A 14019-nucleotide genomic window follows, 5' to 3' on the forward strand; every position below is an offset into this window, starting at 1 on the left:
TATTTATTAAAATAATAATAATTTATCGTTAAAAATTAGGACGATCTGAATCGGTCCCGCGTGTGAACATGACGTCACCATTGTTTACTTTTACCTTAGCCACGCCCTCTGTTAGCAACTTGTGGCTAGCTCGGTTCCAAGGAAGGCACTGCTCCGAGGGCTCCTCTCCAGACACCACCCGAGTCAAATACTGTCCGTCCGCACATAATTCGGTGAGTAAACGTTTTTCCTCCTGCGTGCTGACACTCGTTGAATGAATACAATAGGTAGTGTTTGGTGAATAAGGATATTAACGGGAGGTAAAAACGAGGAGGGGAGGGAAACGTTTCTTACATGCTAGCGTCAGGAAAGGCTGCTAGCTTTTGTTACACTGTTAACGTAGCTCAACGCTACATGTAAGGTTCGTCGAAAACTGTTCGCCAGTGCAGTTAGCAGCTTATCGAAGTCCACTGATGGACAACAGTAGGTTATCAGCTTGGCTAACACACGGAACTTTTACGCCTCGTGTTTTCTCCGGATATTTGCCTAGCTACAGCCTCAAGTCCTCAACGCAAACTGCAGACCGCAATGGTTGGCGTTAACGGATACCGCTTTCATTTGTGTGGCATTAAGGCAACTTACTGATAAGTGTCGTTGCTTTTATGGGAATAATTTGCTGTTATCAGAAAACGATAACGTTCACTCAGGATTGTATGTGTAACGTGTTAAGTGTCGATGGAAATGTTCGGCTGTGCGTTGTGTTCAGGATGGATCAGTTGGGTGCTGCTAAGTTAACCTGAGCCCAGCTTCCCAGCTGTGCTCCGAGTACATTATTGAAACAGATTTTTGCAAAGTGTATTAGTGTATTTCTTCATTCTTAGATTTTATATAGCTCGGTCAATTGGCCAAACCCCAGCTTTGAAATGCAAGCTACACCACTTAACTAGTGGAGAGTGCCATATACAGAAATGGTGAACAACTTTGCACTGACATAGGACTACATAAGTTGTAGTAGTAGATAATATACTTGACTGGATAATTGGAACCAAAGTCGGGATGGTTTATTTGTTGCTTTTCTAGTTACAGATATATTCAAGTATCACTAATTTTACTACAGTATTTTCATGATTAACGCTTGTGTAACCATAGCCATTTCGATTAATGGCTCATGTGTGAACCATTTATCAAAAATATACTCTTAAGGGACGGGTGTGTATTGTTTACTTTTTCTTAAGGAAAGGCCTCTTTGTAGTGTTTCCTCAAGAGTGACGGCCACCTCTGGCTGTAGAGTTGCTGAGGACAATTTAAATACAGCAAAAATTCAGCATGTGCTTATTATTCATCCTATTTCAAAATTAGCTTCAATATTCAGTTGTCATAATCTAACAGTATCAACTTTGGGTTTTTACTGTAGTGCATAATGTTACTAATGTGGAATGAACCGCATATTCATTCTGGGTCTTCCAACCAAAACCACCCCAACATCTTCAGCAATGTCTACAGGAAACACTGCCCTTTGTCTTCAGAACTAATCCTGATCCTGAAAGCAAAAGTAAACAGGGTGGAAACCTCACCAGCAAGTGCTTGTTTTGATTACATATGCTTTAGGTTATAGAAATTCCCTCAGTTTTAACCATATATGTTACAGCTTGTCTATTAATGACACATTGCAGCAGGTAAATGTATTATTCAGTTGTCATCTATTAGTCACTTTAAAATGCAGTACACATTTGTAGCTTTGTTAAGGGTTTGTGAGAATTTATATAGCCTAATCTGATCATCTGTAAGATGTTACCCAAGTATTTGTGTTGGCTGTCAGTGATGCCCAACTGATCAATTGATTAACAGCTTGATTTCAGCATGTGAGTTTGATAGTCGAGTTACTCTGAATATAATGCTATTAACCTTGAGGCTTTGTTGTATGTTTCATTAGAAGCTTTCTGTCTAGGCTTCCATCTGCTCACATTATTTGTTTGCCTACTTTATTTACCTTTGTTTATGCTGCTTAGCTTTTGACTCAAACACTCCCAAGCTGTATACATACAAGCCTACTTGTGCATTGTACTACCTGCCACAGCCGTTTATCGCACCACCTGGTTAATGGTAAATTGTTCCAGAAGGAAGATATGTTTGCACATAAACACGGACCCAGGGCCCCTGTGTTTACAGTAGTCATGGCAGCACTGGGTTATTCAACAAATAGACCAAGCATGTTGCTCTCTCACTAGTAGAAGAGAATGTTTGTCTTGGTGGGTAGAGCTGTAACACTGTAGTTGTTAACTTTATTTGCCATAGCCTTTAACATAACACACAGTTTATTTCGTATGGTGCAATGACAGCAATGTTGGGGTTATTTCATAGACTTAATTGTGCTCAGAGGTTGGACATCTGATTGCTTTGTGAAGTAATAGTCTTATATAAAAGAATTCAGAGAGTGCTATTCTGCTTGTCTGATTTTGTTTTTCATGATGCTGTTCTGCTTTATTCAGCTGTTTTGATTTATACTCATTTCCTTTCTCAGGCCAGTGAAGTCCAGATGCATGAGTCTGGGTCAGAACCAACAAGCCGCACCATTCCAGCAAGTCAGACAGAGAACGGGGGTCATACTGAGAATGAGAGTCGACTGAGCAGCAGCCAGACTCCTCCAGAGGCGCCAAGGGTTAGTCTTTCCATTTATTTCTAAAGTTGATCAGTTGCTTGTGTCATTTCCAAGCCAAAAGTCAAATGTTTATTTATTTAGTACATTTTTCAAATGTGAACATTTGCTGCTTATCTTTGCATTTTGGACTGATCAGACAGAAAGGTCATTAGAAGCGTCACCTTGGCCTTGGGAAAAGCATTTTATAGACAAGCAATGAATTTATTGATCAAAATAAATTACAAATAATAAGCTGATGAATTAGTATTATGTATTAATGTATTAATATGTTATATTATCTGTCACTGTAACCCCTTTGCTTTCTATGGCAGCAAACCAAATCCTGTTGGTTTGTAGGCTACTCAGTCATTTTGGTATGGCTTTAGAAAATTAACCAAATTATTAATAATAAATAATGTGAGAAATAATTGACAGATAAGCAATTGTTGGTCTGTGCCATGAATAATATGTTCAGCAGAGTTGTAACGTTTTTGCTGTTACTTTATTGCTACACCATGCAGCTGCATAGGGGCACGTACAAACTGTTTGTCCTCAATGCTACAAATATGTGTTGCAACTGATTATATGTCACTTTTAAATCAACAGCTCTTTTGGTCTCTAAGTCCCATTCATTTTCTTCTTTCTCCCATTCATACACATACTAGGTAGATGATAGGATCTGACCTCTATATTAGAATGTGAACCAGTGCGTTGTGTTTTGGGTTTTTACACGTAAATAACACAGAACATTTCACTTTCTCTGTCTCACTTTCTTCAAGCTGCAGTGTTTTATATTTATGCTGAAGGGGAGCACATCGATGGGGGAAGGTTGTACCGAGGTTTTTGAAGGGGAGGGAGAGCACAGCTCCTGCTGGGCGAAGGGATAAGCGTTGCATTGTTAGTTTTGTTTATACTCACATTGTGTAGGTTAGCAAGGCTCTGTTAGCTTGTTGGGCACTGTTGTTATTGCTGATGGCTGGTTGTTTTTTTAGCGCACAGACAAACTTTTCAATGGAGATCAGCAGGTTTGTCCAATTCATTCCATTCTCATTTTGTAAGATTATAATGAGACATCATGATAAATGTGTTCATATGACTGTGAAGGAAAAGTAATGCTACATTGCTATATTTGTGTGATGTAACATTTTTTTAGATCTCATTGTGTTTGAGTGTTAAGTTTTTTTATTTGAGTTTGTTAACAGGTAATGTGTTTCTTTTTGCAAACGTCACTCTATCTTGGACCACACCCATGAGGGCATGTTACTAAGTATTAAATCTCATAAGAGAAGGCATATTGTGTTTGTTTTTCAGCAAGTTTTCAGCGTTTCTATTTGCTGTCAGTCATCTCTGAGTTCACAAGACCAGTCTTGCGGGAACAGATCTGTGTTTACACTCAGTTGCTCACTGGTATGACTTTCAACAATAACAACAACAGAAGATGTTTAGACTTGCTGGCTGCCATAGCAACAGGAATTAGTCAAAGGCTGTTGCTGTGTTGATGGTGTCCACAGAAAAATAGAGGGGCCAGCTGGTTCTGTCTGTGGGATAGACCTGTTTTCATTGCTTTAGTGGCCACCTCTGCAGCATTGAATTTCATAAGAAAGGACAAACTCGGAAGCAGTCATCCGTTATTGTTAGCCCAAAGCCTGTGTGAAATTCGCTGTCAGTTTGTTTACCCGATTCAGAACAGACTCTGCCTTGGAGAGAAATGTTTGTTTGTGGTTCAAACCTTAATTAAAATACGAATCTCGAGTTCTGTTTTTGTAAACAGACTCTGTATGCTTTTTTATTCATTATTTATATCTCTATGCAATTTTGATTACTCTGTTTATGTTTACTGTAAACGTCCCTTGAGCTGTGAGGCTTGACAGTGAGGGGGAGGGTGTGGTAATTGCATGCATGCCTAGAAGAGGATGTTGTTGTTGTTTTTGTGGTGCTGGTTGTTGTTGTTGTTTTGATGGAGCTCTAATTCCCTGAAGCCATCCTGTGTTGTTGATGCGGTTGTTTTTGTTCATTTTTAGCTGGAATGGCAGAGCCAAGTTCAGCTTGCTAGACTGACCAGTGAAGTTGAAATAAGAAGCAGTATTTTGATTAGTTCTAACTTTAGCACATGACGGATGATTACAGCAATAGATGGTCATTTAATAATTCATTGATTGGTTGATCAACAGAAAAAAATGTAAGTTTTCATCTTGAAATGCCGTACAATAGTTTTATTCATTTTTAAGCCACTGTGGCAAATTTATGGCAGGTTCCAGTTTCTCAGATGTTAAGAATAGAGGCTTTCCTTCACCACACATTATGCTGAACTGAATATGTTTTGGATGTGGAGTATTTATCAGACATACCAAGATCTGAATATGTCAGTTTGTGTTGTGGGAAATAATTATTGAAGTATTTTTCCATAATTTTCTCACTGACAGACAAAATAATAATTATGTGGGAGAATAATTGACGAATAATCGCCCTAAATAGGTATTTCATATGCGTGTATTGTTGTCAATAACACATTATCGGTGAGGGGTACTCAAATACAAATTTCCACAATATCACAGGTTAGAAAGGATTGGATTAAGCGAGTGATTTTTATGTTGTAAAAACTACCCAAAACGTAACTAATTAATTAATTAACTTTGTAACTAACATTTTTTTATTTGGACCCAAAATCTACAGTATGACGACCAAGCAGTGACACAGATCAGAAGTGTTGATTAGTTAAGGTACTGCACTATTTCTATCCAACATCCCAAGTTGAAAACATAGACTCCCTTGATTTACCTGTTCTTTTGTCTGTAGCTTTGAAATTTTGTGATTTCTGTCTTTGCTCTGTCTGTATCATGCAGTGTTTCATCACTCTTTGAGATCATCTACAATTTGAGGAAAATTCGTAAAATAAACCTGAATTTCTTAGTCTGCTCATGCTTACAAATTGTTTTCAGATTACACCTTTATTTGCAATAGGAGGCTTTAAACATGCTTTAGTTTTTAACTCTGTTGATGATCTTGCTAACTCCAATGTTGATGCAACTAAAACATGTGGGTGAGATGGAATGGCACTGTGGCGCTCCGTGTTGTTCCAGTGAAAGTTTGCTTTGTGTCTTAATTAAATTATAGTGAGTCCAGATCAAACAAGTGTCCACCTATTGAATATGTGGCTCATGTACTGAAGTCGGTAGAACACTCACTAAATTTAAATGTGTGCAGTTCCAGGACAAATGAGAAAACAGTGGAGATGGAGTTTTTTCCTTTTATTTCAGAGCACTTGGTCAAACTACAGTTCAGTGAGAGAATGGAATCTAATGTTGTGTTTTCGAGTTTTACAAATAACCTTCAAAAGCTAATTTGAAGGTTATTTAGACTGGTTTCAGTTTAAGTTCAAGTAAAATTGAATTTAATTAGTTCAGATACAAACCAGCACAATACATGAAATGTTATGTCTTGCCACTCTATCATTAAAATAAATTGTTGTTTTCACCGGAATGCAATCCTTATAGATTGGATGTAAATTACATGCCCCTAAATACAGAGAACAGCCAACACGTTGTATTTTCTTTTTTTTTCTATGTAGATTTGAACTTAATGTTCTGTTATGTGTGTGTTGTTTTTTTTTTTTTTGCATGATGCAGGTTCCAGTGTCATTGTCCATGATGACCCCACCAGCAGAGGCCCCACAACAGCTGCAGCAAACACCACAGCAGCCAATCCTCAGTCCGCAGCAGCTCCAAGCCCTGCTCCAGCAACAGAAAGCACTCATGTTACACCAGGTAATGTATGCTTTGAAAATTTATCTAGGCAAACCGTTCCCACATTCAGCACTTGCCTTGTCTTACTAACTCAAATTTCAACAACATTTCTGCAGCAGCAAATTCAAGAAGTCTTCAAGAATCAGCAAGAGCAGTTAAATATACAGCTGCTGCAACAGAAGAATGCTGGGATTGTTAGCCAAGAGGTAATCTTTTTTTACTGTAGCATAATGTTTTTATCACTTCATGAAGGAAGATCAGTTTCTGAATTAGAGATAAGTCTTATTCAGTACAGTACCACTGAAGGTTAACTGCTGGGATAATTAACACTGAAATTACAGTAATTATTATAATCATGCATCATAGCCTGGAATATTATTTTCAGATCGTCTGACCTCTGTCACAACAAGGAGTAACATGTTCCAAGCTCTACATTGTGTGTAGGTAAAACAAAAAATTGTACCAGAGGGTGAAGCTGTAACAGTGACACATCTAGATTACATAGGATGTGGTTTTAGCTGTGGAAGGTGCTCATTTGTAATTATTTCTAATGAGTCTAAAGGCTGTGCACTTCTTTTCCAAAAGCTTCATCTATTTTAAGGTGAGATCACGTTTTCAGCGATGACATGTTGCTCTGTCCCAGTGCCCACACTTGCTGTCTTGTGGACTTTGTGAACAGTCAGCTTCGTGTGAATGTGTTTTTTTACGTGTTAAAAAAAAAAAAAGCTAAAAGAGCTGTAAAAGCTAAAACACATTACAGTTAATTCACACGTCAGCATATGTGCATTTATTTTCATGACAGCATAACATCATCAGTCTTGGCTCTCTCCCACTGTGTGTTAAAATCTTCCATCCAGTTGCAGCCTTAACTAGTAATTACTGTTGCCAATTAACAGGAATGCATAACACAAGTTGAAACTTGGCTAAGTGCAGAGGGCAACAGTGTGAAATGAGATCGATGTAGTTTTCTTCATTTACCTGAAATAGAAATGGGCATTTCTCCTGTTAGACCTGTTGTACACAAGCAAAATGGAGGAAAAGTGGGAGTGTTTCTGTCCACTGTTTGACGAACACAAAATATTATGGTAAAAATAAAAAGCATCAGACTTGTGTCACAGCTCAAATGGAGAGTTTGTTTTAACAACATTAAGTGAATTTATTAGCTTTGTAAGTGATGTGCTTGAAAGCACCTGGCGTGGTTGCACCATCAGCGCCTCTGCCTGTGCAGGTCCCTTAAAATTAACAAATAAGATTGAGCTGCGAGTGTCACATTTCTAAACTTATAAAACATTTCTGGTGTCATATCTGGTGGTTTTAGGCATTCTCAAATGTATTTGTCTTCTGTAAGGATTTCTTTTTTAAAATTAAGTTATTGACACAGCCCAGACTGACTGACTTCTCTTCCATCCTTCTTCTGTCACAGCTCACAGCCCAGCAGATTGCAATCCAGCAGCAGCTCCTTCAGATGCAGCAGCAGCATCTCCTCAACCTGCAGAGGCAAGGCCTGCTGTCTGTTCTCCCCACCAACCCCACTGCAGTTCCAGGTGTGCTGTCTTACAGTTACAACTGTGTTATATAGACCTTTTGGCACTTAAGGGAAAGTTACTATGATATGTGTTCACAAGTGTCCTCTTTCTGTGTGTGTTTCTATCTTAAGTAAACACTGCAAATGTATACTTGAAATTTCAGGCTCTGAGAATGGTAGCATCCTGTCCGCTGGTGGAGACACCAGAGAGCTTTCCAGTCAACAATCCACCCCCAACAGTCATCACACACTCCTGAAGAGGAAGGAGAGGTGCTTTAGAAGTGTAATCATAGGACATGTATTTAAGCATTTGCTTACCTTTATTTAAATGAGTATACTGTGCAGTGCAAAGCTTAGTTTCCACATAGCGTGTTTTTACCATGCCTAAGCTAACCGATATGTTGACACTGAGATCATTAATAGTTGACTGTTGTATTTGTTGCAGTGGCTCAGTGGATGAAAACACACAGAATAGCCACCCGCTGTATGGAAATGGCATGTGTAAATGGCCTGGCTGTGAGACTGTTTTTGGAGACTTTCAGGCATTTCTCAAGTGAGTGAAGAAACTTGATGTGAAGTTTATTCACGTCTGTTGTCATGCAGCACAAAGTGAATACATTTGAAAGAAATCCATACACAGTACTTTCTGTATTTTGTTCTTGTGCTATGATGCATTTCTTGTGGAATGGATTTATCTTGTTTAGATACTTGTTAACAAGAGAAGCTTTTGTTAATTTTTGGTATTCGTTTTTTTTTTTTTTTTTTTTTTTTTTAGTGCTCTGCTACAGCTAAAACAAATGATTTCTCTGTGTGCTGATTCAAAATTTGCATGTCTGCAGACATTTGAACAGCGAACATACTCTGGATGACAAGAGTACCGCGCAGTGTCGTGTGCAGATGCAGGTGGTCCAGCAGTTGGAACTGCAGGTATGACTAGATTTATTTTCTGATGACGACTGTATAACTACTTTTATATTTCCTTTAAAACAGCTTTTATTAACAACAGTTTACCTTAATTAAAAACATAGCGCACAGTTGTTTGGTAAAGTGGGGTTTTCAGTTCTTTTTTTAAACTACTGAGACGGAAAAGGAAGTTTTGTTTTTTGTTTAACTCTTTGACAGTGAGTGTCTAAATGTTTGCAGTGGTGTGCTTTCACACCAGCCCTGGAAACAGAAGTGATGTCTTCAGATAATTACACTTCTCAAGATGCCAGAAAAGAAGTTGTTCCCACATTGAATATAATTTCGTCATTGCGTATGTACCGTGAATTCGGCAACTCTCAACTTCTATTTCTGTCTTCTCATCTAACACAGCTGAAGAAGGACAAAGAACGACTGCAAGCTATGATGGCTCATCTCAAGTCCTCTGAACCCAAACCCGCAGCTCAGCCTGTAAGTACCTGCCATGACTGTCTCCTTCAATTAAAATAAATATTGTTTTGCTTGTAGTTAAACTGATGTTTTCCTGACTTAAATACTTTGTTTTTTCAGGTGAATCTGGTGTCTAATGCATCCTTCTCTCAGGCAACACTGCCCAAAGGCCCTCTTCCTACCAGCCTGTCACAGAGTGCCACGGCACCTTCCACACCACTGACACCGTTTTCTGACTCTCCTTCAGTCCTCACTCCCAATAGCTTGTTCACTGGAACCCCTGTTCGAAGGCGCTATAGCCGCTCTGTAAGCCAAGGTAATGGATTTTACAGCATGTTTTTTTGCTGGTTCAAGCTGAAACATGCTTTTGCTAAGTTATTTATAAAACACACAGACAAGAGTTCCTTTTTCTCACTTGTCAAGTAGCAACTCTGACACACACAGTATTGCTCTTCTGTGTTCTTCTAATCTGGGACACTGATATTAGCAACAGCAAGAGAGGCCTTTCCTTTCCCAGGCGTTGCCCCAGGGTTTCATTTGACCTCCTGGTCTCTTAAACTACATGTGCTTGGTGTGCCTTTAGAAATCTCCATGACATACGTATGTACATATGTACAAACATGCTGTCAAGGTCAGATTTTGTTACTTAAGGTCTCTAACTTTCCCTACAGATATCATCGATAATAAGGAGTTCTACTTGAGCACAGAAGTTCGGCCTCCATTTACATATGCCTCTCTCATAAGACAGGTAATGTGTCACTCTCACAATTCAACATAAAAATACTGAAATGCTCTTGGAAAATAAATCCACATTTTTGCACAGTGACACTGGCGCAAGAAACAAATTCAGCAGATACATGTTTGCAGTAAATCTAACGTACTCTTTATCTTTTACAGGCAATATATGAATCCCCTCGCAATCAGCTGACATTAAATGAAATCTACAACTGGTTCACAAGAAACTTTGCATATTTCAGGCGCAATGCAGCCACCTGGAAGGTACTGAATATGAATGAATTAATATAGGATACAGGAGAAGAGTATCGGAAACTTCTTGTTGTATTTTCATGTAGTCTTAACATAACTATGTTAAAATAGAAATGTGAACAATTCCTGCTTTTAATCTTTCTCTAGAATGCTGTCAGACACAATCTCAGCCTCCACAAATGCTTTGTGCGTCTGGAGAACGTGAAAGGAGCTGTGTGGACCGTAGATGAGATCGAGTTCCACAGGAGGCGGCCCCAGAAGACCGCTGGAAACGGGTAAGTAGCCAAATCCTTGTGTTTTTATATACTACTAGAAGACACCTGACAGACACACGAGTCTTTGACCTTGTCATTTCATCACAAAATTTACTGTAAATAGATTTTTGAGGTTGAAGGCTTGAGTGCGCTATGAAGATAACATTTGCTTGTACTGGGGAATTCATTCATTCATTCATTCATGCACAGCTGCCCTACAGAAATAGGACAAAAAAAGCTATAGCAAAAACACACATTAGAGCTTATAAAATGTTTACAGGCTAAAGAAGAACATTGAACCAGCATTTAATGACATTTGAACACAGTAATAGAAAGTGGGATAAAGGTCAAGTTAATCTTATAACTTCCATTGCACTTCAGTGAGACGTAGCCTTTGCAGGTACAGCAGTAATACTGAGGGGTTTTTACAGACAGACCTGTGCCACATGTGTTGCTGTTTGCACAGTACTTAAAGCTAAATGGACGTAAGCACAGCTTTGACCACTCCCCTTGTTAAGCCACTACCAGCCCCCAGAAGTGTCATCTGATGGTTTTATTTTTTACTTGCACTGATGACTCATTGATTTCATTAAACAAACAGACCACGAGCCACACTGTGTATATTAGCACTAACTTTGGCCACGCCTATCAAGCTTCTCATTTCGCTATGGCTCATATGCAGTTTTCCATGATAACTGAAGATTATCTGTACCATTCTAATTTTAGTTCAGTCAGTTGGCACCTGATGTCTGACAGAGGTAAATAGATCCTTATTTCTAGCCTGAGACTGATGATTTTACGTGTCACTGACACGTTTTCTCAGCTACAGCTTGCTAACGTTAGCTTATCTCCTGCTGACTCTTTAATGTTTCTACCTGACTTGCTGTTCAACAACACTTGGACTTGGTGGCTCATCCAAAATGCATCTCATGTTCTTCAAATGTTGACACTCAACAATCCTGAACTTGATGTTGTATTTATGTACAGATCCCTGCTGAAGAACTCCCAAAACCAGAACTTGGCTGGTTGTGCTCCTCAGGTAAGAGACATCAGATAGTTTAACCTCTATTCTTCAGTATGTGATAAATTAGTGTAACATATCTAATGTGAGCCTGACGCATTGGGGAAACAAGGATGAAATACTTACTTATTTTTTTCTTTTTTTTTTTAGCGTGGTGCTTCTGACGGCAACAGCTCTCTCTACAACCCAGCGTCTTTGGGCAACATCCCATTGCACTCCCTGCCTCATGTTCTCCAAGAGCAGATGAATGGAGCACTCGCTAATGGATCTGGATACCAAAGCGACAGCAGTGCAACACAATCCCCTCCACAAGCTTTGTAAGTGTCATCTCCAGAGCTGTGTTCCCTGACCTCTTTCGTGTGTTTGACTCGGCTGTGATTACAAATATCCTGATGATATTTTCTTTTCATGCACCCTTATCAAAGCAGCATTAAAGAGGAGCAAGAGGACGAGGAGATATGCGAAAATTATGCTTATGAATCTCCGGAGAGCACAGATGAGCACGGCCAGAGCCCAGAGATGAACCAAGATGAGGACAGCAGCCCGGAGAGACACGATCTCCACCTTGATCGCGTGCCTTCTCTCTGACGATGACGCTGAAATTGTCCACCGCAACGCCACTTCACTGACAGCCTGTGTGGCATTGTATTCCAAAAAACAACAGCTTCGACGTAACCAAACACTCTGTTCTTTGGAAATATTTTTTCCTGCATTTACCAGCCTTTCTTATGTTTTTGTTTTTCTTAATCTAGCTCTTAATTCTTTCTGTAAAGTAGAGTGGGATCACAAAAAACTGCATTTGTGAAACTTGTCTTCTCATGATTTTGCTTATTTTATATATCTGCACACAGAATGACCAAGCTGAGCAGAGAAACCAAAGGAAAGGGAACTTTGATAGTTAGCACTTCACAATGAAAACTTTCTCCCTCTTTTAGCTACTTGAAGCTATGTTGGGGCCACACTACCTAATTTTATTTTAGTAGTCATTTAAAAATTTGTAGAGGAAGTAAAGGAAATGTTGCTTTAAAAATGAAAATGTTCACTGCCAACATGATCTGATATATTTGTATTTAAAGTGTAATCAACTGATCAAAAGAACACGAATCTTTATACTTGTTGGTCTTTCACCACTTCCATGAACATTGTTGAATTTTGCTCGAAATGAGCTTGTAAGAGTAGATACTGTAGATTTACCATTATTGTAAAACAATGCATCTCTATGAGTAATAAATTCCTCATAATAAATGTGAATACTCTGTGTGTTTGGTGTTTTTTATTGTCTTGCTGTTGATTAATGGTTGGTAATAGAATAAAGCATACGGTCTGGGTGGACGGGAGAGACGGCAGTTGTGGTTTATAAAACCACTTTATAATCTCAGTGAGCACAAACTGTAGGACGATCATTTTATGCAAGTCTCGGCTTAATCCGAGTGATTGATAGGTGGCGTGTATTGGCTTACAATCAACATAATGCCATGATTTAATGGATCTTCTGTGTGTTATTTCCTCACAGATTTGTTCTCATGCTTCCTCTATGCTGATGGGGAGCGTGCTCACAGCCTGGGTGTGTGCACTATGATTCCTGAGGTCCTGCTGAGTCATGATTCTTCCACTTTGCCGTTGTTGAGTAATGGTACATTGTCTGAGACAGGTTTTCCATCGTTTTGTTTTATGAGATTAATCAAGTAGAGTTGTGTTAACATGTCTAATTCAGTTTCTCCTCTTTTCCTGTGCTCTGGCCACTCCTTTAACACCTCCAGCACATCATCAGGGTGGTACCGGATTTGAGAAACTTGTGGCTTTCTGCACTAATTTGTCAACTTTATTGACATACTATAATGTGTCTAAAATAACTCAATAAATTCTGATCTTTTATGTCTTTGAGAGAGACACCGCGAAGGAAGCTGCTGCTTATTAAAAAGAACATTGCCGAACACCTGAAGTTTGTCAAAGCGCACGTTGACACTGCACAGCAGTATCAGCAAAATGTTTTATGGGCTGATGAAAATATACTGAACTATTTGGAAAGAACACACAGCACTACATGAAAACATCATCCAAACTGTAAAGTATAAATTTCCCTTCTGGGATTAATAAAGCGTCTGTCTGTCTGTGTGTGCATGTTATGGAACGACTTAAAGAGAGCAACAAACATGAGACGTCCAAGGAATATGACAGAGCTGAAACAGTTCTGCAGGAAGAATGAATAAAATTCCTCCTGAACGATGAGCAGGTCTGATCCACAGCTACAGGAAGCAGCTGGTTGAGGTTATTGCAACGGTTCACATAGTTTATCCACTAGCACAATGAGGTTTTTATGGTTGTTCTCAATAAAGACATGATGTTGTTTTATTTTTTAGGCATCAAAATGCAGAATGTTGTGCTCTAAATAATTAAAACCATTTTTGACAGAGTTACTTATCAAACAGAAAATCTACTGGGAGCTGAACCACCGCTGAATTTTCACGACATCTTTTTGAAGGCACAAATGTTTGTTCAAC

General features: G+C 39.0%; 1 protein-coding gene across 5 annotated transcripts; it reads left to right on the plus strand.

Annotated features, from left to right (window-relative positions):
* Window positions 1-111: 111 nt before the first annotated feature.
* On the plus strand, window positions 112-12778 carry LOC113167545 (forkhead box protein P1-B-like). 5 transcript variants are annotated; one of them, XM_026368255.1, is made up of 16 exons: window positions 112-212; window positions 2501-2638; window positions 6244-6381; window positions 6477-6566; window positions 7784-7904; window positions 8050-8155; window positions 8331-8438; window positions 8725-8812; window positions 9200-9277; window positions 9377-9572; window positions 9928-10004; window positions 10154-10255; window positions 10391-10518; window positions 11485-11536; window positions 11669-11835; window positions 11944-12778. In XM_026368255.1, the coding sequence occupies exons 2-16, from the start codon at window positions 2516-2518 to the stop codon at window positions 12104-12106; spliced, it is 1737 nt and encodes a 578-aa protein (XP_026224040.1). In that variant the 5' UTR covers window positions 112-212; window positions 2501-2515; the 3' UTR covers window positions 12107-12778. The 5 variants fall into 5 exon arrangements, with proteins under 5 accessions (XP_026224040.1, XP_026224036.1, XP_026224038.1 ...); XM_026368251.1 differs by lacking the exon at window positions 112-212 and adding an exon at window positions 2202-2228; XM_026368253.1 differs by lacking the exon at window positions 112-212 and adding an exon at window positions 2202-2228 and having other exon boundaries at window positions 11947-12778.
* Window positions 12779-14019: the final 1241 nt, after the last annotated feature.

Source organism: Anabas testudineus, chromosome 7 (assembly GCF_900324465.2).
Source record: "Anabas testudineus chromosome 7, fAnaTes1.2, whole genome shotgun sequence".
Classification (NCBI taxonomy): Eukaryota; Metazoa; Chordata; class Actinopteri; order Anabantiformes; family Anabantidae; genus Anabas; species Anabas testudineus.